Below are 26,155 nucleotides of genomic sequence, written 5' to 3'. Positions count from 1 at the left end.
CGCCCCCTATTTTAACTAATTTAATTTTGACTTTGACTAAGAATTGCGACTGTTATTCTGTTTGTTTTTTTTTTGTTCTCTTTATTGTTATTCATCTACAATTTGCGTTATTCTCGGCAAAAATTGAAAAAAAAACTAAGCACACAAAACAAAACTTAGTCGTGTGTACAGGTTTCGTTATATTAAATCATTTCCGGTGCAATGTCATCAACCAAAGCCGCGACAAACAAAATTCGACAGCAGACACTATCTAACAAATGGAGGCAACAACAGTAACAACGCCGCCTCATCTGGCACCTCCCTCCCACAATTTTACAATTATATTCTCTATGACGTCTTCTTTAGGCTTTAAGTCTGCTACACAAATGGAAAACACACACACACACGCTTACAACGCAAAAACGTTGTAAAACAAATGGAAAATAGAAAATAAAATAAAACGAGCGTACCGTTAACCTGTGAAAAATGTAAATAGCAAAAAAAAAAAGAAATTAATTATGGCAAATTTATGCAAACGAAATGAAAGTCTGTGGAAAATAAAACAACAAAAAATAATTCAATTTTAATATAACTAAAATAATAAAAAAAAACAAAGAAGTGAAATGCAACTCCTCAATAGAATACCGTGAAAAAAAAAACAACAACAACACAAAAGGGAGTACTATGTTTGTTTAAAATTATATATCCAGTCTGTGTCACCAGCCATCGTAGCATCACCACCAATATGTATAACAATTACACCAACTCCTCCCCCTCACCACACACCACAATGAGGCGTTTAACGCCTCTATCACCCTTTGCCAACATTAACCGGCAAAGTAGTCCGCCCGCTCCACAGCGATCTGTTTCGACATCTTCGTTAAATATTCCCTTCAGCGCACCGGCTCATCTAATGCAGGCGGCGTTTGAATATCCTCCGGTTCCCATGGTGCACAAAGTTGCCTCATCCAAATACCCGCTAAATTATGAACGAACAGACAAAGTAAGTTTTTCGTCATGGTGGTTGTCATTTGAACTTTATTCTATTCTCTCGAAGTTTATTCTTCTGCTACATATTTCAAAACTTTGAATTCCAAAAAAAAAAAAATTGTTATGATGAAAATTTATTAACTTTTAATTGGCATCAAAATATTTTTATGGTATTGTGAAAATATTGATTGAATCAGAACGAAAATAGTGATACAATAGAAAAATGAAGAAAAGGGGAACATGGGATTATTTGTTGGTACTTTTTTTTTTTTTTTTGAAAACGATTGCCAATGACTCACAACACTTCATTTGTTTCCCAGAATTTACTTCTTTTAATAATTAATGTGAGCTTGGATAGGGATCAAGTGCAGACAATAGGAGTTAAAGGCAATATAATTTAAATAGATATATGCGGAATATATATTGTACGTCTGTCGTTTCGAAATGTCACGAATCATAAAATAACTCTATAATTCCCATAAAAATATTAAATCACAAACAAATAATGTTTTCTTTCTCAGGGAAACAATATATCGAAGGACGATATCAGAATTTGTATAACACTATGTTAGGTTAGGTTGAAAAGTGGAGTGATTTACAACACCACATGTCCAATATTAGGACATACACTTAACCTGTAAGTGACATGTTGTGCGCTCTAGCGAAGGAATACAGTTAAAAAGTTAGAAGAAATCATCTTTTTATTTGATTGTCCACAACATCCAGGAATTTTGTTTTGTTTGTGAAGTCCTTCAGTTTTTTTTCCACTAACTCCCTTTAGGTCGGTAATTTCACGAAAGGTGTAATTTCAGAGGAATTGGGTTCGGAAGCTTGAAAAGGCTGGGCAGTGGCAATTTATCACTGTCTTCTCCACTCTCTCTCTCTCTCTCTCCACACCAGTTGCTTCCCTCGCATCCAATCTTGTGTAAGTGGGCCTGCAGGCACAATATTGGATTAAGATTAGATTGGACAAGATTACATTAAGTTGGTCCCTTTGTGGGTTTCCTTTGCCCATGAACTTGGTTCTAGACGCGTTGTACTAAAAGTTTTGGCAGTATTTACATCTATGAGAAGGCCTGTCAGTCGCACTTCTGGGGTGTATACTTGCTATCTAGTTTCCTATTATTCCTATGTGACTCGGTACCCATGTAATTCGTATGAGTGTATGCCGCGAGAAATTATTTTTTGGTTTTTATACATCTTTTTGTACAACTTTGGATTTAACTGTTTTAGAGGTTATTATTTTTATGACTTGTTTACGGTATGTTCATCTGTGTAACAACAGTTACCATGGGGAATGTTTGCTAGTGTTTCGCTATCCCATGTATCCCTGTCTGGTATCATAGTTTCACATGTTGTGACTACTCTCGGTCCGACTCAAAACTACTAATTGAGGATCCGATTGTCGCCTGTACTATATTTCGGTGCGGTCTATATACAGAGGCAGCATGTTCTCTGGATTTTTTGTAATGATTTCACATTAAATTTTTTCCATTGCTGTATGTTATGATTGGTCTAATAAAGCTCTTATAGATTCAATGTGTCGTCTTTGGATTAAAACCCCATTTGGAGCCTACAGCTCTTTTGTAGAAAGACCAGCATTTGTGGGCTTTTTCTACCCGGTGCTGTCAATTTAAGTATTCTGTCTATGATGACCCCCAGATATTTAACATTATTTGATTTGTTATGACTTTGTTTTGAAAGATTGTTTCTTCATACTGTCATATTTGTGTCTTTCTAGTGAAAAGACATACTTCCGTTTTGGTCGGATTTGAGTTAAGACCCCTCGTCCTCAACTATAGGCGATCTTTAATAACGTTTCAGGGTTCCTACATAACAAGTTAGGATTCTTTCTCCTCAAAGGTATTATAAGGTCGTATGCATAACATACCGCTTAATCCCCCAGCAGTGGTGATAAAATCCCCCCCTGTGGTATCCCTTGTCGTACGTTGTCCCTGATATTTATGTCTTGTATGCTAAAGTTGCTCAATCTATTCCTTAACATGTGGCTCACCCAGTCTATGATTGTCCGGTAAATTCGAAAAGTATTGAAAGCTCCATCGATATCAATGCATACAGCTAAAGAAAACATTTTCTTTAATGTAGTATTCCACCTCGTGCAGCGCGGTTTCCACTGATCTTCCCTTTACGTACGAGTGTTGTTTACACTTTAGTGTATCGTTGGGTATGTTGCTCTTAATCATGGTGTCGACTGGCCGTTCCATAGTTTTTATTGGTGCGAAGATCTTTAATACATCAGGCACCATTTCAGTCGTTTATGTTGAAAGTAGTTAAAGTCCATTTTTCCTTTATTGAGATTAGTAAAGTTAGTTAGTAGCTTGATTAGTTCCAAAAATATTGTCAAGTGGTATTAATTTTATTTGTGGTTTTGTGCTCTTATAATGACATATGTTTTGTATACTTTTCTGGATAACCAATATTTGTATCAACACTTAAAATGGACTTAAACTACTTTCAAAATAAACGGATCATTTCTCTATCAATCTTAGGTTCCTCGTATCTTTCCTCCCTTAGAACCGTTATTTCATTTGATGTTCATAAGGAGTCCTATTGTTTCTTCCATCATGGTTTTGGTTTGAGTGTGTGTGTTTGAGATAGAAACTTCATTATTTTTTAGACGTCATTTACTATATCTTCCTGTTCCCATTAAATTTTCCAGGAGTAGCGTTAGCGGTTCTTGACATTTTATTCCTTCTTCCCTCTTTGAGTGGAACTTGCCCAGTATACTGCAGATTACTTGCGGCGAGCTCTATTGTAAAGTCTTCGGACCTATTTTCCTTTGTTTCGAATCTCCCCTGTCATGCAGGGGTTTTCGAAGACAGATTTCCTTTCTCGAAGTGGACAACATTCTTCGAAAATGTTAAGGTCCTTGCCGAATTTTCAAGCAGGGTAACTACATATAAGATCATAAACTAAAGATGTGGAAATATTTTTTAGGTATCGGTCAAAGACGTTGATAATTTTTAATATTTTTTTTGCGAGGATTAAAAAAACGAAGATCAAACTCAGACGTGAAAGGAAAAAAAACAATTTTAAGCATCAACCAATGGCCTACATTTTTAACAAGAATTTTTTAAACATCACCAAAAGGGGTGGATTTTTAAACAAATGTGTATTGATCATCAACCAAAGTAGTGTGTTCTTAAAAAATATTTTTTAAACCTTAAGAAATTGAACAAAGTCGTGGAAGTGGATTTTTTAAATATTTCTCTAAGGATTAATTAATTATGAAACGAACGAACGGAATACCAATTACATCCAACTTTGTCTAGTTTTGGTTAGTAGATCAAGTCCGCAGATAGAGGGCTCTCTTACTTGTGCGGACCTTTTAGATGTCCAACATCATTGTTGCGCAAATGATGTTGGACTCAGTCAATGACGTCCCAGATCTGCTTTCAAAATCGTAACCAATAATGCATAATTGGTTTATAGTTATGATGTGAAAATCATGTGAGCTTTGATTGGTTTATAATTAAGATGTGAAAATCAAAACTCAATAGTCCTATGTCATACCGAAAATAAATCACCAAGTTGGTCAATGTGAAGGTTTGACTTAAAATTATGCTTAAATTCCAGAGATTTTTTATCAAATTGAAATTATAATTCATATGTATTTAATTTTATTCCTATAATTTTTTTTAATAATTTTACTAAGTGATAATTTTTCTTCTCTTTTACAGGTATGTATAATGGTTAAAATATGAATGTATTTTTGTAAGTAAATGTATAATCGATAAATTAAATAGAATAGTGGATAAATAAAATAGAGCATGTTACCCTTTTCAGGATAACCGACATTTGTGAGATTTAGTTACTGTTTCTAGGATTGAGTTACACCCATAATGGGTAGTGATAGAATGGTCAGCCACTTAGATGAGCACAAGTGTTTAGGGTGTCAAGCCTTTTGAGTGCAAGTATTTTTTTTTTATACTCGAGTATTTTTTCGCACCCTAACAACATCAATTGTTTGATTTTATGATCACTACTAGAGTATGAGAGAGTAAAATGAATATAACACTCACAAGTGTTCGTGTAAGATTTGTCAATTGACAAATAATACTCAATTCTTGTTGTGTTGGGAAACTAGTACACTCATTGAACATTAGGGTTGTATGTGTGATATTGTTTGTAGTATTGCAAATGATTCTATACAAGGATGGGAAAAGAGCATACCTACATTTTAATAAAAAGAAAATAAATGTTTTAAAAGTTTTATAGTTTAAAAGATTTATAGTTCAAAATTTATTTATTTTATTTTACCAAACAAACTCATTACAAAATATTTTTGTTACTAAAAAATTGTAGTGCTAAAACTCTTTTGATGAATCACATTAATTATTCAAAACTAAAGAAAACTTAAAATAACGGTAAAATGATTGTGCTCAAATCAAAAAATGTTCCTGTGAAAATTAAAAACATGCGTATAACACACTTGTTAGAAAAACATGTTGTTGCTTCTTCTTCGTTCTGATCGTTGTGCTTTCGCTCTCGAAAAGCATAAGGCAAGCAACTGAGTAATAACAACAACCCAGTGGGAAAAAGTAATCAACGGTAAACGAACGGGTAATGCACAGCCACTATGATTTATTGATTACAGTATGCATTATCCGTAACACGCTGCATGTCCTAGGAAAGTAATATATTCCCCTATACAATCCATATAATGCATAATGTAATCGATGAGTCATAATATATTCTTTTATAGGTCCTTAGTAATATGTGAAATAATTTATTCTCCGGGTTTCATTAAATAATTTGTTGGTTTAAATAAGAAACATCTGTTTTTATTCATATATTTTATAATTACAAATATAACGATTTTACATATAGTTTTAAAAGGAAAGTAAAAGGTATTCACAGAATTTTTTTGGGCACAGGCAATACAAATATTTCCATTATTGTTATCTGAAAAACTGTTGCAATAATAAAAATTTAGAAAGAAGGAATATTTTATTATGATTTCATTACTTACTTTTTAAGGTCAGATTTTGATTGATGGGATTGCTGTCCAAGGAGGGTATCCAGTTTTTTTGAATTATGTTAAGGATTAATAATTTCACAATTTGTATTTTTTCTTTTTTCACTTCATTTACACCACGTTTTTTATTCTTTTTTGCTAATAATGTTCCACCGGCTTTAACAAAATACATCTTTATTGGTACACGACAAAGACAAAACTGAAAAATTGTTACTCCGACATGAGAAAGTCGACAGATAACGGGACTTCAAAAATAAAAATCAAGAAAAAAGTGAAACATTTCTTTACCTTATCGTATCCTTTGGGAAACGAGTAGGTAATTAGTACGATTTTTTGTCAATTGAAATTACCCTCTCGTTACCTTTGGGTTATATTATATAATGTATCATCTATAATGTCTTTAATAATTTAACTTTTTGTACAATTATATTATTTTCTCGATTCTTCCGGATACATTATATAATGTAATTATTATATTGCATTACTAAATCGATTCTCAATGTAATGCGTTCTCACTTTTCCCACTGGGAAGTAACAACACTTGTTGTGCAGAGAGCAAGGGAGTAAGACAAGAAATTTAACCGAGTGCACAAAACGACTCGACAAAACATACTCGAGTGTCGATGAATCAGTGAAGTTGTTGTTCAAATGGCAAAACATACTTGTACTCATACGTATAAAGATAAGCCACTTGTTGTTCTCTGGACAATATCTTATTTGCCGTTTCAGCAGGTCACCCAATGTGTCCTTTGATTTGTACTTCCTTTCTCTGGCATCCTCATAGTTAAAATACTTAAGAAATAATATTAAGACAAATTACTTACAGCAAACATTACATTAAATTAATAAAAAAAAACATTTTCCATGCCTCCCTTCTCTGGCACTGCCTTTCCTTTGCAACTCTCAAAGCTGTGTACAAATCACAAACAACAATAATTATTCATTTTCCACAACAATGTGACAAGGGGTGAAAAACAGCATGCAAACGCTTTTCCAATGACTTGTTTTACATCACTTTTAGTTTTGTTATTACTTTTTCATTTCGATCGCCATCATTGATAATTTCTTAATTTACTTTGTTTTAATGGCCAATATTACTCGCCATGTTTTGACAAGACTTTGAAATTGAATTACCGGAATTTTATTTCCAAAGCCATCGTTTGAATTTTCTTTTTATTGGTCTTCCACTTTTCTTTTTTGCTGTCTTACCGACTGCTTTTTCTTTCATGGCTTGGCTTATAGAGTTGTTGTTATTGGTGTTGGCGTTTATTACTGTTATTAAATGCTTTTGATTTTATTGATGTTTATAATTTTTCATGATTATTTTCAATTCGGATTCGAATTTTTCCTGCTCTCTTTATACCGTTTTTTTCTTCATCGTATTTTTCTTCTTCTTCTTAATTTTTCAATATCCAGTGCCTGAACAATTCCAAACCGACAGTACCTTTCAAAGACATTCACTTTTGAAGTTGTTATATTTTTTTTCGTTTTGATTTAGTTGGTGGATTGGGGTGGTTGTTGTTATTTTCAATGTGTAATAATTACAACAACTAATAATATTAAACACGATCAGCAACAACAATAACTATACCAATATTTGCTAGCTGTTTTAGCACCATTTGTTATTGTGTTTGGTTTTTAAGACATATTTCTTGATACGATTATTGGTTGTGCCAATGTTGTTGATATGTGGTGTAGACAGTTGGAGAGGGAGGGGACGAGAGTGGCAGGGTGGTGTTGCCGCCAGGCAAGCCTATCAAAATTGCTTTATCAACAACTTGGTTTGTTTTTGTATTATTTTTTTAATAGTTTTATGTTTGCTTATCGTTTACTTCCAATTCATTGCTTACCCCTTCCATTACACACAGTGGGTGAGCTGTGGAAGTTTTCCTTATCGTGATGATAAAAAAATAAAAGAAATTATGAATGAACTTTTTGTTTTAAATTTTAACATCTTTGAAGATTACGGAGAAATCTTCGTGTTTGTTTTTGGTTAGTTTGTCTATCTTCCACGTGACCGGAAAACAAAGGTATTGTGGGTAGTTTTCCAAGTCTTTAGGATGTCACGAGCCAAAGTAAAGAAATGTCTATTGAATGTGATCTGGTATTTGACTTTATAAGTAATGCTTGTTGGTCTTAAGGTATCGTAGGTGAACAATTACTTGTCGTATAACGTAACCACATAATGGCACTGACAAATTTGTTGTTTAGGAAGATACCCTTCATAACTCGTTGCCCCAACCTTTGACGAAGACGGTTGCCTCTGAAGTTTTTCTCGCTTATGTTGACAATGCTAGCCACTCGCTTTCTCTGGTCATGAGCATGAGATAATCCCTTCTTCCCTTCCTGCAACAGGTGCTGCATGATATTTTTATTGGCCGCAACCATCACATCCTTTTTGGTCGCCTTTTTCAGTTTACCTGTTGCACTATTCTTGTCGTTCACTGCATAGTAGAGCTAGTTCCTAAAGTGCCTCCTGACAACCTTCGCATAAGATGGGGGCTGATTAGTCCTTAGTGCATATGTTTGTAACAGGCAAAAGGAAACGAGATAGACACATGGTTTCATTTCAGAATATGCATTGAAACACTTTCTGATTCGATTGATTAAATTGCAAACAAACTACAGGTCGCATTTATGATCCGATTTGGATGAAATTTGGCACAGCTCACTTATTTGGGCCAAGGACGAACCCTATTGCGAAAAATCGGTTCAGATTTAGATATAGCTCCCATATATATTTTCGTCCGATTTAATGTAAATGGTCCCTATATATCTTTCGATTTGCAGGAAAATGGGTTTAGCGTACTGAATTAAGTCTAGATTGATGTGTGTTCAGTTTTGGGTAAAATCGGTTCAGATTTAGATATAGCTCCCATATACATCTTCGTCCGATGTACTAAAGTCCCTGTATATCTTTCGATTTACACTAAATTTGGCATAGAGTAATGAATTAAGTCTAGAATGATGTGTGGTCAGGGAATTAGCCGAATGAGAGCAAAAGGAAAGACAGAAGCAAAAGAAACAAACTAGATGAACGAAAGTTACGGACATAGTTTCGATCGTTCCTGGTTAGGAGTAGTTCTTTTGAGTTAGTTCGACACAACTCTAGACATCAATAAAAATTTAAATTTGAATACAAAGAAACTCAAAGCTATGTACCGAGTGGTATTTTTTTATTTTTTGATATTTCAAATACACTCTTTCCAAACTTTCCTCAACAACTCTCGCATAATTTTTCTTCTTTGAAATCTATGTTTGTGCGTTTTATTTATTTTGTTTTGCCAATTGAAAAGTGATATTTATGTAATACGATTTTACGATCAAAAATTGTTAATACCAGATTTTCATTTTCAAATGGACAGCTGCTGTTGGCTTCCTGATAGCTGCCAACAACAAAGCAAAAAAGGAAAACGAAAATGAGCTAACAAAGAAGAAGAAAATCCAATAGCTCATTATCTTAATGAGTTGTATTGCTTATTCTTGCTCTTTTTCATTCAGCGTGTGTGTAAATTTCACAGAACAAGGAAAAATGCAGAACGAACATCCGGCATGGTGGCAATGTGAAATAACTCGGTCATGGTAATCTAATGCATGCCATTATCCTTATGTCGTCTCTCCACATAATTAACACCAGCTCTTCAACCCAGAAAGAGATATAGAGGTGTACAAATCGCATTTCATCTCTTTATGTGCATGGATGGCTTCCTTTCTTATTTTTTCTGAATGACTGACAGGCAGCTTCAGCATCAGCGATGGTGTCAATGCAAGACATAATGGCTTGCCGTCATCTCTTTAAGTCGATTTTTTTTTCATAGTTTGATGCGTGAAAGTATGGCAAAACAATAACAACATCAGAGTGGCCTTAATGTAACACAACAGCATTCGTATATTTGCTTTTGTTTTGTCGTTGTTGTTTTCCTTTCTTTTCTATTCACTTTCGCAAAGCTTATCACTGAAACAATATCCTTTCTCAATTTTCTCAAAACAACAGAAATGAATGACAATTTCCGTGAAAGAAAAATAAAAAATATTTTTAGCTTTGTCTGCTCTGCTACGGCTGCAGACTATCTCTCGGAAAATAAAACCAAGAAAATTCATAATAAAAAAAAAATGAAAAAAAAGAAAATGTACTGATGAATAATATTGGAAAACAATGGATGAAATTAATGATTCATAACCTGCCAAAAAGGAAATAATACCAAAGTGGGATGACAGCTGAATGGTAATGAAACAAACCACACTATTTTAAACAAACAACAATCGACAACTTTTGAAAGTGAAATGAAAATAAGGCCAATTGAAGCGAAATATATTTGAGTGGTCTCCTATGAGGCCAAAAATAAATTAGGTCATTAATTCAAAAATTTTAAGGGAGTAAGTAAAAGGTATGGAAGGACAAGATCAATTTAATTACAATGTGCAACGCAAAAAACAATTATTGGAATTCTTATGATAGAGGGACTAAAAATAGAATAGGAAATCTAATAAGGCGTGGCAATATATCCAATTTTCAAGACATTTAAAAAATTTTCGGATTAAGATTTCTCGAAGTTCTTGCATTTTAGGTATTAGGTTGGGGAAAAAGAAATACATTCAATTATATAGGACTTTATTTAACAAGCACCGTTTCGTTGTATGATTTGTTGCCATTTTAAAGGTAACTTCATAATGCCTCTCTCATAGAAGTCCTGCTTTCTATTTGCAAAAAACTAGTAGTCGATTTACACAATTCTCCCTAGATACCAATTTTTTATCATTACAGAAATTTTGCAATGCTAGAAGAATATAATAATCGATTGGTGCCATGTCCGGACTGTGTGGCGAATGCATTAAAACTTCCCAACCAAGTTCCCGAAGTTTCTACTGGGTCACTGTAGATATGTGTGGCCTGGTGGAACACGACACCTCTCCTCTTGGTCAATTCGGGCCGTTTCTGGTCAATTGCAAATGGTTTAAAACAGTTTTATGGTCGATTTTTAACTCCTGGGCGATGTTCTCCGACTTAAGGGAACCCACCCCCCCATTCTCGATTTTAATTTTTCAAGATTTTCAATGGGCTGGTAAATCAATACCAATGCGTTAAGGTTTGTAACTTTGCACATATATAGTTGAAGATTTAAAAGAGAAGAAAAATAATTTACAAAAAATTTTTGTTATTATTTTGTTGTTGTTTTTTGCAATTAAAGAAAAGTCCTTATTTTTGATGGCGGGCATGATAACTCCTCACTGGAATATCGGAATCCGAAAATTCCAACGGTGTTAGAAAGAGTACATGTCTGGCTCTCGTATGAACTCGTATGACTTCGCTCTAAAATTAACAAAATGGTGGACCTTTGAAAAAATATTTTTGGAAAATCGCCGATTTTTTACCAAAAACCAAGTTAAAAAATATGGAAGATCTTCACCGATTGGCTTTGTCCTAGTTCATACGATAGCTATACACTCACAGAGAAACGTGTAAAAATTTGGAATCGATTGGGTTATTAGTTTTTGAGTTATCTTGCCCGCCATTCGCAAAAGAGAAAAACGCGTTTAAAGTTTGAGAAGCCCTTTAGCCGCCACTTGATGCTGACGCAAAAAATCGGCTATATCTTCAAGAGTTCTTGAGATTTTCACTTGGAATTTTGTAGGGGCATTCTTGAATTAGTGTAGATTCGAATTAAATCAAAAAAATTTTTGACCCCGAGAATGGGGGGTCCCCTTAATCGACACTTTCGACGACCGACTTTCTTTTTTCCCAACCTAATATATGGTGTCTTTGGCAATATTACTGATATAAATGTAAGGAATATTTTTATCTAATACGTAAACCCTCAATCGACTCTCTGAAGGGGTCTTTTCGGTCCTCTTTTCTATAAGTGATTGAAAACACATTTAGCAGGTCACAATAAGTAACAGAATAGACTAAAATGTTAACTCATTTTAGGGTTAAAACCGATATTTTTCCGAGTTTGTACCACTAGATATCTCTTTAGAAAGATGGTATAAAGAAAATGAAGGAGAGAAATCGGTATATATTATATATACCGAATATAAAGACGTCAATTTAGGAAAAAAAATTATATTAGTAATTTTTTCATAGAAATTTCCCAGTACTTTTTTCAACAAATTGTATGAAAATAACATCAAACTTCATTTGTCGTACATAACGTCAAAAAAATGAAATATTCAACATAAAATTTCACTATGAGTCTCAAAATAAATTCAATATTTTTTTTTCAAAAATTTACAGTATAAAATTAACAATACTGGCAAAAAATTCATTGTTGACTTAAGTTAGTTTTAATTAAACACCTTGCAGAAATGTTTCCAAATCTTCAATAAAACTGCATCTTAGGAGCATATCCTCAAAAGAAACATTTTTTTGTAATCTCGATATTTATTGGTAAAAATGTTTCTCTAATTTGGGTATATACAGCGAAATTTCTATTTTGATCAAATTTCGCACTTTTTTCAAATAAATTGGAAACTATCTCACATGTAAAGAAGGTATATTTATTCAGCAATGTCATTAAATATTGTTTGGTATTTAATTAATAAAAAACTATTTAAAGTTGTACATTATTATCATATGCTTTTATTTTTCTGAATTTCACTTCAGCGAAAGAAATTTAATTGAAATGGGTCAATATAAGGTTATATTAAAATTGTCCAGCTAAGTGTCTCACAACAATTCGATGTCGTAAACATGTACTTGTTTTCAAGCTGTTTTCTAAATCACCTAGTCCATGTTCGATCGACCCACCCACATACTGGTACATACATACAATGTTTGCAAACATTTCCTGTGGCCGTTCGTTGTTTGGTGGTATGCCTTCAAATGTTCGACATGACAATAGGAAGGAAACTATGTGTGTTCAACCATTGGTTGTTAACAACAGCATTTCTCCGAAATACATTGAGCTAAGCACCTACGAGTATTTGCTGCTGTTGTTGTCCAATACTAAACAAAAATTTCAATATCATCATCGAAAAATGCATAGTTGAAAAGTGAAAACTGTCTATGAACTCCTTAAAGATCTTTCATAATGATAAAGCACTTTTTTATTTTAGTTTTCTTCTTGGAGAAAATAAATAAAAACCGAACTTTATTTATTTTCAAAGTTTATCGACCGAATAGTGAAATAAAGAGAAAAACATATAAAAAACAAAGTTGTAGATGTCGATGGTAGCAACCTTGATATCCAACGTTATTGCTTTAGAAAAGAAATGCTTTGGATTTCAGTTAAATCGACAACATTTTGAAACCATGACCAGTAATTTTAAATAAAATAGTGTTGGAGGTGGCTGAAGTCCATGACTGAGTTATTTGTATTTAACATATATTTGTTTCTACTTATATATTTTTGATCACAGTAAAATGATCACGATGTCGATTTAGCCATGTCCGTCTGTCCATTTATCATATTTTCTTTGAATTTTCCGATAATTATCAAAAAAAAAAAAAAAAAAATTAAAATTGTTGCACCGTGTAATAAATAAATATAGGTCTTTAACATATATCAATTTAAATGGTTCCATTGCGAACTTTGGAACTTTTCGAAATATTTTTTGGGGATTCGTGTTATTTAATATGGATCCATAGGAACTAGTTCTACTAATACAATCATACTACGGTATTTATGTTCGAGAATCAAGTGTATAGACATTTCGGACCACTCAAAAAAGTTTTTATTTATTTATTAATAAGTTGTGCACAACAATCTTCTCCATTGTTATGTTCGGAACTTCTCAACCCCATCTATTTATTGAAAATAAAACTTTCTTCGTTGAACATCACGTGTTGTATTTGTAGAAAACTTGTTTTCCTCCATTAGTTCTTCATTAATTGTTTGCAAACAAATTGTAGACTTGAGATTTACAACATCGAACAACAGTAAATTGTTTGATAGAGTTTGAATCTTTAATCAACTGTAATTATTAACAATAAATAACAACAAACATTGTTGTAATAATGAATTAATAATTTATTTTTTATTTCTTGTAATAAGGTTTCCCAATGCAAACGGCAATTGAAAGAAATAACAAGTACACCATTAAAATGTATAATAATTTGGAAAACCAACATAAATGCGATAACCATAACCTGGGCTATGGTATACTTGCATGGAAACGTAAAAAATTGGTGTCAACAAATTTTCAAATTATTTTGTGAAAAGTAAAAACACGTCGTCCAACTTTGAATATTTTTAGTAATAGAATTATTTTACTCGATTATTAAATCCAAAATGTACATAAATGTATGTGGTCCAGTCATTTAATTTCTCACTGAATAAAAGTCGAGCCCTGGCTGTTAAGACTATTTATTGTAATAATGCTATATATTCTGTGCCATTGCTGCACCTTCACAAGTCTTGCCTTCATAATTCTCCGCTCTCTGAACCACCATCCATCCTTCAACGGCAATTATTTCAATCAATGGCGTGCAAAATATCAGCATGCAACAATGTTGCATTGCATTACAGCGTAAATATTTATGCTGGCCGCGAGTTGCAACATTTCGTTCATGTTTTGAATGCAAAACAGGCAAACAACGTTCAACCGCTCGTCGCGTCAACTGCAAAGCCGACAATTGTGAGAAGAAAATTAAAAATCAAATTTTTGAGGTTTCATTTTTTTAATTTTGCTGTTGGTTTAGTTTTTGGTGAACACCAACAAAATGAATGGACAACCTAGTTTTATTTTTCATAGCTTGTTTGGTTATTTTTCATCAACATTTAAAATTTTGTTCCGGTTTGGTAATTTGCAAAAAAGAAAATAAGATCTTCTACGGGGAAGCTGAAGGAAAATTTGGTTTGCAAATGTTAGAGAAACTAAATCTTTTGATCCGAAATTTTGGAAATCGGATATTTCTTGTTGAATTAAAAATCCTACAATTAATTTTTATTATTGGTATAATTTTTTTAAGAATTGCACTGTTAAATTTTCTATTTAAACAATTATAATAATTATAAATTACATATGGGGTTGCAGAAGGCAAAATATGTCCTTCTACACTTGACCTAGACTCTTTCTGTTCAGCCGAAGGCTCGTTTTCCAACCACACTCGACTAGATAGGAGCTGCTTCACTGGTAGCCGAAGGCTCATTTCCAGAGATGGCCTGTCAGAAAGAGTGACGTAAATGACCTACATTTCCTACGTATAACACATACGTCAGAAACGTCGGAAACCTACCCAAATCTATTAGGGTTTTGACAAAATAGCTATTTCCGTTAATCAATTTCGAAGTTACGCATACTTTACTCAAATAAATAAATTTTAAAATTTTCTTCTCAAAAAAATTGAAATTTTTTTTATCATTTCTAGTAAGGAATAGTCAGAAATATGTAAAAATAATATATATTGAAAATAATATTGAATTAAATGACGTTTTCTACATTTATTACATTTTATACAGGACAGTCGAAAACTTAAAAATTCGTCACACGGACCATCCCTGCTCATTTCACTACCTCACTCAGCTATATAGGAAACTATAACCAGCCAAGGGCTCTTTTTCAATTCCACATGATTCCACAGCCATCTACAGAAGGTTGTACCAATGATCACCAAAGCACCTCCTTTTATACCAGCCCGTGGCTGGCTGTTAATTTTTCATCACAATAATAATTTTTAGTGTAGACAGTTGACGCCAGGGGTTGTAGATTATTCCCCAATAGGGATTATGAACCAAAATCTGTTTTCACCTAAAAGCTCTGAGGCGAAGTCTATGTTGCCAATTTCGCACCAACAAGTCGACAAGACCATCTTGTGTGACAATCAAAATAATTGTATTTATGTTTTAAATTTAAAATAATTGAAATTTAAATTATTTGTATCTTATTTTAATTTTCTCCCCATTCCCTTTATTAGCATTATTCTATAATTCGCGTGTCTAAATGCAGTTACATCGTCAACTACTTTTACTCTTCTAATTAATTCACCTTGAACTTTTGTTGCTGCTTCGACGGCGTGTTATCTTCGCTGGAGCAGAAAACAGTGTGTTTTGAAATGAAAATGAAAAGTGTTGAAGCTTCGAAACATTTCATGCGGTGAGGAGGCAACGGGATAACACGCCGTTGCCAGATTAGACCTTAAACTTCAAATTACCGTCAGTATTTTTTTTTTTTTTTTTTTTGTTTTATTTTGTGGGATTGAGGTAGTTCCGTAATTAATTGTTTGTTAAACTACTTCGGTTAGGAAGTGCCAGACGCAGAGATAAGACCCCCAACCATGTCAGCGCGGCATAATTCTATTTTGAGGAAAGTTATTATTTTTCTCTGTTTCTTCGATATCATTTCTGTTGTGTGTTATAACATTACTTTTGTGTATTGTTGTTGTTATTTTTTGAGTAATCCATGATCTTGACATTTGAAAATGTGTCTGTGTTATTTTTATTTATTTTTGTTCTGAAGTTGAATGAAATCATTTACGCTGTTGTTCGGCGATAAGAAGTTGGTAGATAGGTGCGTAATTTGTTATAATGGATGGATGTTATGGTGTCTTCAATTATTGCGGAATGAAGTCATTTTTTTGCTGTTATGAATATTTCAAGACATTACTGATTTGTTTGACTCTCTGGATAGCCATTTATTCCATATGACTCAGTTCAATTAAACTGAAAAGAAAAAAATAAATAAATTAGGTTACAAGAAAACATTAAAAAAAATCGAAAGTTAAAATACCGTTTTCATATCTATATAGCATTTTTCAATACTGAGATACTCCCGCCAACATTTAATTTTTTTAATGTTTTCCCTCTATTCGTCCATTCATTGCAAAGCTATTTGGCGTTAAGGCTTTTCTGGTCAATTAGTTTACAACTTTGTTTTGTGTAGACTATTTATCTGCTCGTTTTCCATGTCCAATGAAAACGTGAACTATTTTTGCCTTTTAGCCAAGAATGTTGGCAATTATTTTGAGTCAAAACTTAGTGGAGTATCTGTTTTGTGCTTAGACATTTAGCCACCACCCCTCGCTAAAGGCAAAGCAAATCAAACCATTTTCATAGATGTCAGATCAGCTATTAGATACTTTTAGATTGGTTTCGTTTTTGTTTGATGTCTTTTAGCCAAGATTACAAAGATTTTCAATGTGATTTTTTTCGTTGAATATTTAAATTTTGCCATGTCAGAGTGCAAACGAGGGAGGTATTCATTTAAAGGTCAAATAGGGTTGTGAAATTTATACATTACACACAAAATTGAATTTTGTATGATTTTATATATGTGAGCATTCGTTAAGAATTTAGGATTATATTAAAAATTGTACGGAAGTAAAAACAAGTTAACTTACAATTCCTTCATTCCTTTGACATTTTGTACAAACACATACATACATATTTTACTACTAGGATATTCGATCACCGAACGACGTTGTTCACTGAACGACTTTGCTCAATGACTTTGCTCAGTGCACAGGTGCACTGGCTTTGACTGGCTTTTCTGATACATTGAAAGAAGATACCAACGGTATTAATGCGTTTTGTATCGACAACAATCCCAGAGGTTGAACACAACACCTTCCCGAGAACTTCCGCGATTTTTTTGAGCTCTCCTTAATTTCTCAGTTTATAAAAGGTTACCTTGGTCATGCCAAACAATTCAAACATTGAATTAAAGATTGTCGGTTATATATAACGCTTGTAGTCTTCTTGACATCTTGCCAGTATTGCCTTAATAGCTTGGTCCAATAAATGCTGGAAGTTCAATATTTGTCTCCGCAGATATTAAAGCTATATAGCAATGAGTGCGATCCTTTCTTGACAGTTGACTGAAGAAATTTGAAGCATCCAAATATGTGTATCTTCAGAGTCAAGCGTTTCCATACACTTAGCGATGCTCCAACTATTGCAAAGTTGCCTCTTCCTGATGGCGATTGAAGCAGCACTACCCAGTGGGAAAATGTAATCCATGGTAAAAAATGGGTAATGTAAGCCACTATAATTTACTGATTACAGAAAAATATTTCCATTATTGTTATCTAAAAATATTGTTGCGATAATAAAAATATAGGAATGAGAATATTTTATGAGCATATTTTTCATTACTTAAAATTTTAGAAGATCAGATTTATTATATATATAGCCAAAGTAGGGTATCCAGTTCTACATTGCAATTCTGCTAGGAATCATAAATTTCACAATTAGCTTTTTTTTGTTTTCATTATTCAGTTCATTTGCACCACTTTTTTTATTTTTTATTGCTAATTATTTTCCACCTAATATTAAAAAAGTACGTATTTATTGGTCACGACACATTACCTTATCGTATCCTTTAGGAAATGAGTAGGTAATTAGTTTGCATTTTGTATCTAGTGTCTCGATACCTTTGGGATATATTATATAATGTATCTTCTATACTATTATTATTTTATTTTATCGATTCGTACAGATATATTATAAAATGTATACCTAAATCGATTCTCAATGTAATATGGTCCCACTTTTCCCACTGGGTATGTTTGTTCTAGGCTTCATTGTTTTCACTGCGTTAGGAGGGTTCAAGATAGAAATATAAGTTAGCCACATCGGCGAATTGGGAAAATGACATGCATATAATAATTGTTAACAAGGCGAATAACATATCAAATTTGAAACGAGGTCAAGAGGTGGACAGATGTTGAATATGTTTTTTGAACTAATTTCTGTAAGAATCAAAAGTGTGAAATAATAACTAAATCATATGTACAAATGATTATTGTTCTTAATGGTCTCAGGTTTTATGGTATGAAAAATCGTCATCTAGAAGCCCTGTTCTATCCTACAGTGCAATTGGACTTCAACTTCAAATAGAATGGAACAAATAGAATTGATCTATAAGGCCCAGTACCGACAACGCCAATATTTCAAGATTATGGCATTTAGTATTGTAAAAAGATGGGGCATCACCGACACAGTCAATATTCATAAAGATTTGGGCTTAGTGACGGTACCGTTCTAATCAACGGAACTCACTGTAATTAGCATTTTGAAAAATAAACCGCACTCCTTCCGTTCTGTGTCCCCCTATCTGATGTTTAAATTTCTTCTCCTTAATGGAACAATATATCACCTATATCTTCAAGAGTTGTTGAGATTTTCACCTGAAATTTTGTAGGGACATTCTTGAATTAGAGTAGATTCAAACTAAATAAAAAATCAGGATAACGCTAGGCCACACACATCTACAGTGACTCACCAGAAACTTCGGTTGGGAAGGACTTCTATGAGAGAGGCATTATGAAGTTACCTCTAAAATAGTTCATATACATTTATGGATTTCTTTTTCCCCGACCTAATATAGGCTTCCTAGGCTTCATTATATTTTCCACGTTAGAAGGGCCCTTTTCGAATGAAATGAAATCACTATTTTACTTCACGTTCACTTTTAAAATTTGTAATTTTATAGATCAATGAATACCTATTAGTACCAACTTTTTTAATATTTTACTGACAGGACGTCCTTCTATAAAAAAATCATACCCAAGAGGTAGCTGAAGGACGCCACACATCAATTTTGAATTTAAAGGTGCAGCTACCATAACAGAACCAATAGAAATTTTACATAAATGTGTCAGGTTTTATTTATCCCTATATTATTTTATACGTTTGTATATATATATATATATATATATATAAGTTATCTTGACGTGTGAAAAGTCGAACTATTTCGATTTAAAGTGGGTGTTTATTGGAAGTTAAATTACATTAACTGTTTCCGATAGGTATTATTCCAAACTTTTCATACCTCTACCTCGTTTGTCAACAAATAAAGTATGACTGTTTGTGCTGATTTCACGTTCATGTAGTTTTTCTGACAAATGAATGAATGTCTGGTATATTTTTGACTTGTTGAATGTTAAATGAACTCTAAAAAGTTGTTCCACACTTTTCATGTGATTTTTTTAACGTGGTTTCAGAGGTGTACTAAGTTAATCAGTACGTAGGTAACATTTGAATTTTTTTAGAAACAATTTTAATATCAATTTGAGTTACCTTAAAATAAGGAACAGTATTTGAAATAATTATTAAAATAGGGACCCTGATTTAATGAAATTACAATTGAGATACATCCGATTAATTTTCTAAATACCCGATCTTCCATTATTAAATCATTGATTTTTTTCCAAATTTCATATTTGTTTGTCACGACAGAGTGTTAATTCAATTCGGTTATGGCGACGTTATCGTACTCTTTTTTTCAATTCTGTTTTAAATAAAATTTATGTACTCTAAGCTACACTGAACAGCACTTCAAGTCAGTCAGTCAATCGCTTGTTGTTGCTGTTCGTCGTCTGGAGTATTTTAAAGTCAAATGATTTGCCATGGAGTTCAATTTTCCTCCATTTGAAAATGAAATGTGCAGTTTTTAAGTTGTTGTTGTGGTTGCTTTTAAAAGCGATTTTAGCCAAAAAACACCTTTGCGTCACCTTTTGATGACGGTATTAATTTATGGGTTCAAATCGTGATTGGTTCGTTCAGTCGTTTTTTCTGTTTTGTTTTGGTTCCGAACCCAAAAGCAATTTTCCATCAAAAGAAACGTTTCGCTTTTTTTGTACTGAATTGAAACTTTGGCTATTTCTCAATATTTGTATTCAACGGTTTAGCAGCTATGGTGGATGATGGTAAGACATTTTAAGGCCCAACCCATGGAATGTTGTTTTGGGACAAGAAAATTGCAACGTTTCCCATTTAGTTTAGTTTTTCTATTTCCTTTGCATGTTTCCCCGAGTTTGTCTCCTTGTTTTGTGAGTAAATTTATGTAGTTTATTTTTTTGTTTTGCCGGATACTTTATTTATATGTTATTGTTGTTGTTGGAAAAAGTTTCTCTTTCCTTGTTGAAGACTAGTTGTTGACCACATTGTTGCGTAGGCGGGTGATCAGAGGCAGCGCATATCTGCCGTTCATAAATGTTACTGTAATTTCGCCGTTTTTTCGCTTTTTTAAGTTTCCGACTTATCCATGAACAATTTAAGTTTTCATGCAAGCCAGCAAGCTATTGCCTTTTATACAATTCCTCTACACAATCTACTTTTTTTAATTATGAATTGTGTATCCTGCTGCTGCTATACAGATAGTTGTGGCTGCTGTCGTTGTCTTGCCTACCTTCAATTTCTGTTGGTGGTTATTTGGGACACCTCCATCTCACCTACCTTCATCCATATGCCAGCATTGTTGTAGTTGTTGCAATTTTTAATTTATCGTCACGCCACCGCAGAAAAATTTGGCCTTGATTTGTGAATGAAGTCAAAACACGCCTTGAAAAAATATTTGACTTTAATTTCTTATCCGTGTGTTGTCTGCTCTGCAGCCTGTTGGCTGCCGGTGCGATGCAGGAGACTTGTAGCTACTGTGTGTGATTTCATTAGTTTAGGCAGGGTAGAGTGAGGTTACCAGAGAATATGATAATTGAAATTAATTAAAATATGGGAATGACTAAAACCGAAACTAATTGAAAAATTAGAATTTTAAAAAGGAGCTAGGCTCGAAATGAATAATGCAGGAATATATATGTTTTAAAAATTAATCCCCATCAATTGTTTCCGAAAAAAAAACAATTTTTTCTCGGATTGTCCTTACTCTTTTAAGACGAATGTGAAATTAAGAATTTGCTCCAAATATGTTGAGAATAGTATCTGTGCAAGTTATCATGATACATTCATACTGTTGCAGTCGCGCAGTGCTAAACGAATACATCGTGACTGCCGTCCTCGGAGCTCACCCCCACCCATCGCAGCTGAAGTTAAAGATGGTTCAGTCGTCTCAATTCGAATTGGGTACGAATTGAAAGTGAAATACTTATGTTTGTGGTGTCACAACGTGATTGAGAATTATATGGTAGAGTAGCTGACGCAAGCAAATGCCAATGTTCTCATGTGGTTCTCATGAGGACGTCGTTCGAATTCCTTGATGCTATGATGGTTGACACGATCGTAGGTGTCGTTGTATGTATGTGGTTTTTGGCACGTTACACAGGACTTTAAAAACTCCTTGCACTCCTTGCTCGTCTTAAATAAAGACTTTCTGCTTACAGCTATCTATAAACATTATCTGTCCTTTTATAACGACACTGTGCCCGACATATTCTCATCTTCAGTAAAAAGTTCTCATCTTCAACAAAAGTTCCGGTTTGAGCCGATGCATGAGGGGCCCCATGATTCGTATTGTCTTGTTATTTTTTTTCATTTCTCCAAAGACTTCAGGCCAGTGGTGGGCATAACCAAAATGGAGAGTTTGTGTGGGTGAGCGTAACTAAGAATTCATCATTGAAAACCACTGACGAAAAGAGAAAAAAGAGAATGCGTGTTTAACCATCATGCCTGAGGTCCAGGAAAACAAGTTGTGGCGTATCACTCAGAAGAAATAGGCTACAAATTGTTTCGAACTGCTTCTTCCGTCTTTGAACACATTGATCCACGTTTTGTCGCATGTGACAATCTTTTGAAGCCCCGTGATCGTATTTTTGTGTTCATGTGTCACATCGGACGTATACCTCACATAGGGTTTTTGCATTATCTGTTCACTCTCTGTATCAATTTTCTTAAACAAAACGGTTGATTTTTGGCTACCTTCAACTTCTTATTTTCTTTGAGCCAGAGTCGGATGTGATGTGATTTATTCAGTTTTGAAAATTTGATTTTCCAGTTACTGTAAACAACACAACACACGGTGTTGTGTTTTTAACTCGTTTTCGAAGTCTTTAGTCTGTAGTTCGGCTAAATCAAAAAATACTTATAAGTATGTGCCAGAGAATTTTTAAAAATACTTACTGTAAAATAATTGTTGTATTATCTTGCCCAACATTTTCCCGTAAGGATATCGAAAAAGAGTATCCTAAACTGGTCACCCTAATTTCTAAAACAAATCTCAGCTTAACTTAAAATATTTTTGCCTTACTTCAACAGTATCGTTCACATTAATGCCAAGGAGAAGATTCCCTTTCTTATGGTGGATATGACATTGTAATATTTGTTGCTGCTCTTGTTGTTTTTGCCGATGCATAGTTTACAAGATGTTTGCTTTTACTTTCAATTTTGATGATGGCATTGTTGTTGTTGCTCTTCACTATTCACCATTTAGCAAAGGAGGACGTTCGCAGCAGCAGTTTGCCGTGTAAAAGTTGCAATGCTGATGATGTAGATTTTTTCGCATCAGCCACCGCGAATTTTTTTTCATCGTTCACAATGTGTCAGCCTGAGTTTCCCCCACTTTTGAGTACTGAGATTTTTTCGTTTTTCTTAATCTGCTTTAGTTTTTGTTTTTTTTTTTTCTACTATCAGTGATGCTTTGTTGCCTCTGGTGTGGAGGTGGCTGTTTTATTGTTGTTGTTGTTGTTTTGAATTCATTACACTTCGCCTACAATTCAATTCATTTTGAATATTTCACTATGCTGTAGTGGCAGCAGTAGTAGTAGTCGTCGTTGTTGCAGTTGCAATTTGGCCCCCTTTTTCACTTTCAGTTGCTATTTTTTATTTTCGACAAGTAGAGTAGTTTTCCTCTTTTTTCCATCTATTTAGTTTTGTTTTTGTTTTTTGGTTAACAAACAAAAAATGCATTGTATTTTAGGAAAACTTGAACGCGAATCTAAAATACAAGACAATGAACATAGCCGACGTAGTTGTCGTCATTGTCCGCCGCCATAGACGAGACATAAAAAATGCTTAAATTGTTTTAGTTTTCGTTTTTTGTTGGTGGGTTGGCTGGTTGACTTTATTGGACGTTCGGATTTCCATCTAATTTTAATGTAACAGCAGCCAAGCAGTAGCAGTTTTGTTGTTTGGATGCAAGGCAAAGTCCACAATGCCATGAGTTTCCATTTTATAGAAAAAAATTATTGTTTACACTCAGACAAAACTGTTTGTAGAAATTCTTTTGATGAATGCTTTCATCCGATCTTCTGTAGAGACCTGACGTTTATAAACGAAATTCCGCAAACAGGTCTTCTATGGGCAGAATACAATCCATAATATATATAAGACATCTTCAATAAAACGTACCATTAGATATAATACTATCAACTGGTATTCTTTTAATAGAAATCCACCAAAAATATCTCCATGGGTTCCATATAAAAAATACGATTTATAAAACAAAAAATTATTCTATAAAGACTTTTGGCTCTTCAGCTCAATTATGAAAACTTCTATCCAATCAGCTCGTCTATAGGCAATCAGGACAGAGATTAGCTCATTAACTCATCGATAAAGAACACTACCCTTCAACTCCTCTATAACAAGTCTTCCGCCCTTTCAGTTCATCTATAACAACTCTGCCCCTCACATTCTCTATAAAGACTTCTTGCAATTCAGTTCCAATATTAAGACCAATATCCCTTCAACTTTCTGAACTTCACCGAGCCTTTAAGCTCTTTTATAAAAACGTTCACCCATTCAGCTTGTCTTTGAAAACCACTGCTCATCTACAAAAAAATCGTCTACAATGACTCCCAGCTTTTAGATCGATAAGGACTACCGGCCCATCAGCTCGTTCATAAAGTTCCTCTGAACCTATATTAAGGCTCCGAACCCTTCCCATCGTCTATATAAACTCTCAACCCTTCACCTCGTCTATAAAACTTCACAGCTTTTCCATAAAGATTCCGTGCCCTTCAGATCAGCTATAAAGACCCCTAGCCCTTTAGCTCGTCTATAAAGACCCCAGCCCTTCAGGTCGCCTATAAAGGCTCTCTGCCTTTCTGCTCGTCTATAAAGACTCCCTGCCTTTCTATCCTTCTACAAAAACTGTCAGTCCTTTAGCTCCTCTATAAAGACTCCGAGACATTTTGATCGTCTATAGACTCCCTGTTCTTCAGCTCATCTATAAAGTCTCAGGTCATCTCCAAAATCCCTGTCCACCATCTCGCCTATAGAAACTCCCAGCCCTTCAGTTCGTCATCTGCAAAGAACTCCAACTCCTCTATAAAGACTCCCTCCATTTCGTTTGTCCTTCGTCTCTCCTCCTTTCTATTGGACTTCAGCTCACCTAGTTCACAAGCACCTGCATCAAGACTTTCTGCTCTTCAACTCTTATACACTGCGTATCATAACTATAGACGCACCCTTAATTCAATTGGTATGTTAGTTGACAAATAAAATGGACCCATTAAGTTATTGTTCACAATAAAACGATCAAAAACACATATTATTCAACAAAAATAATTAATTTATTCTTTATGGTTTCGCCGAATTCTGCACTTTCAAAATTGCTCGTGTTGCATAACTATAGACTCATTTTTACAAAATTAGAAAAATTTATTTTTTAAAACTTAAATAAAATAAAATAACTTTTATAATTAATGGATAGGGCCTCCCTTATTTTGAATAAGTTCAAAAATTTTATCCATCACACTGTTGATCAAAAGTATTCGCAAGTCTTCATCGATTGACCGCCATTCATCGATAATCACTTCTTGGAGGTAAAATACAGTTTGGTATTGGAGGTTTTCTGCATAGACACGATGAGTCAAGATTCCACACATGTTCTCGATCGGATTCTGGTCGGAAATTTTAATATTTTTCGATTTTAACCATACTTGAGTATGGCGACTTTTTTGAACTGGTGCGTTGTCCTGCTAAAAACGTGTCCTTGATTGTTGCTGCTTTCCCAAAATGGCAATAATTTGTCTTCCAAGACTTGAACGTACTCCATTGAATTAATCCGACAACATGGAAATGTCAAATAAAGCATTCCGTGGCTATAAAATGCTCCCAAGGTGGCGATTACCGAAATATCGTTATTTCTTAATACAATATTTTGGTGGCGGTTCCTTAATGGCCTTGGGAGCATTTTATAGCCATTATTTGACATTTCCATGTTGTCGGATGAATTCAATGGAGTACGTTCAAGTCTTGGAAGACAAATTATTGACATTTTGGGAAAGCAGCAACAATCAAGGACTCGTTTTTTAGCAGGACAACGCACCAGTTCATAAAAGTGGCCATATTCAAGTATGGTTAAAATCGAAAAATATTAAAATTTCCGACCAGAGTCCGATCGAGAACATGTGTGGAATCTTGCCTCGTCGTGTCTATGCAGAAACCCCCAATACCAAACATTATTTTATTTCCAAGAAGTGATTATCGATGAATGGCGGTCAATCGATGAAGACTTTCGAATACTTTTGATCAACAGTGTGATGGATAAAATTTTTGAACTTATTCAAAATAAGGGAGGCCCTACCCATTATTTATAAAAGTTATTTTATTTTATTTAAGTTTTAAAAAA

At 33.8% G+C, this 26,155-nt stretch overlaps 1 protein-coding gene across 6 annotated transcripts in view; it reads left to right on the top strand.

The window, feature by feature from the left end:
- The window catches only part of LOC133327609 (mitogen-activated protein kinase-binding protein 1), a 162,705-nt gene that overhangs the window by 27,207 nt on the left and 109,343 nt on the right, over nucleotides 1-26,155 (top strand). For 4 of the 6 annotated variants that reach the window (XM_061536135.1, XM_061536132.1, XM_061536130.1 and 1 more), the window contains exon 1: nucleotides 829-982. The exons of 1 other annotated variant lie outside the window; for it this stretch is intronic. In XM_061536135.1, coding sequence (XP_061392119.1) covers nucleotides 893-982 — 90 coding nt within the window. In that variant the 5' untranslated portion in view covers nucleotides 829-892. Of the gene's footprint in view, nucleotides 1-828; nucleotides 983-26,155 lie in introns of those variants that run through there. One more of the 6 variants, XM_061536136.1, reaches the window with a different exon arrangement.

Source organism: Musca vetustissima, unplaced genomic scaffold (genome assembly GCF_032173495.1).
Source record: "Musca vetustissima isolate MV318-11 ecotype Yass unplaced genomic scaffold, APGP_CSIRO_Mvet_v1 utg294, whole genome shotgun sequence".
Lineage (NCBI taxonomy): Eukaryota > Metazoa > Arthropoda > Insecta > Diptera > Muscidae > Musca > Musca vetustissima.
This window is presented reverse-complemented; position numbering and strand designations above follow the sequence as displayed.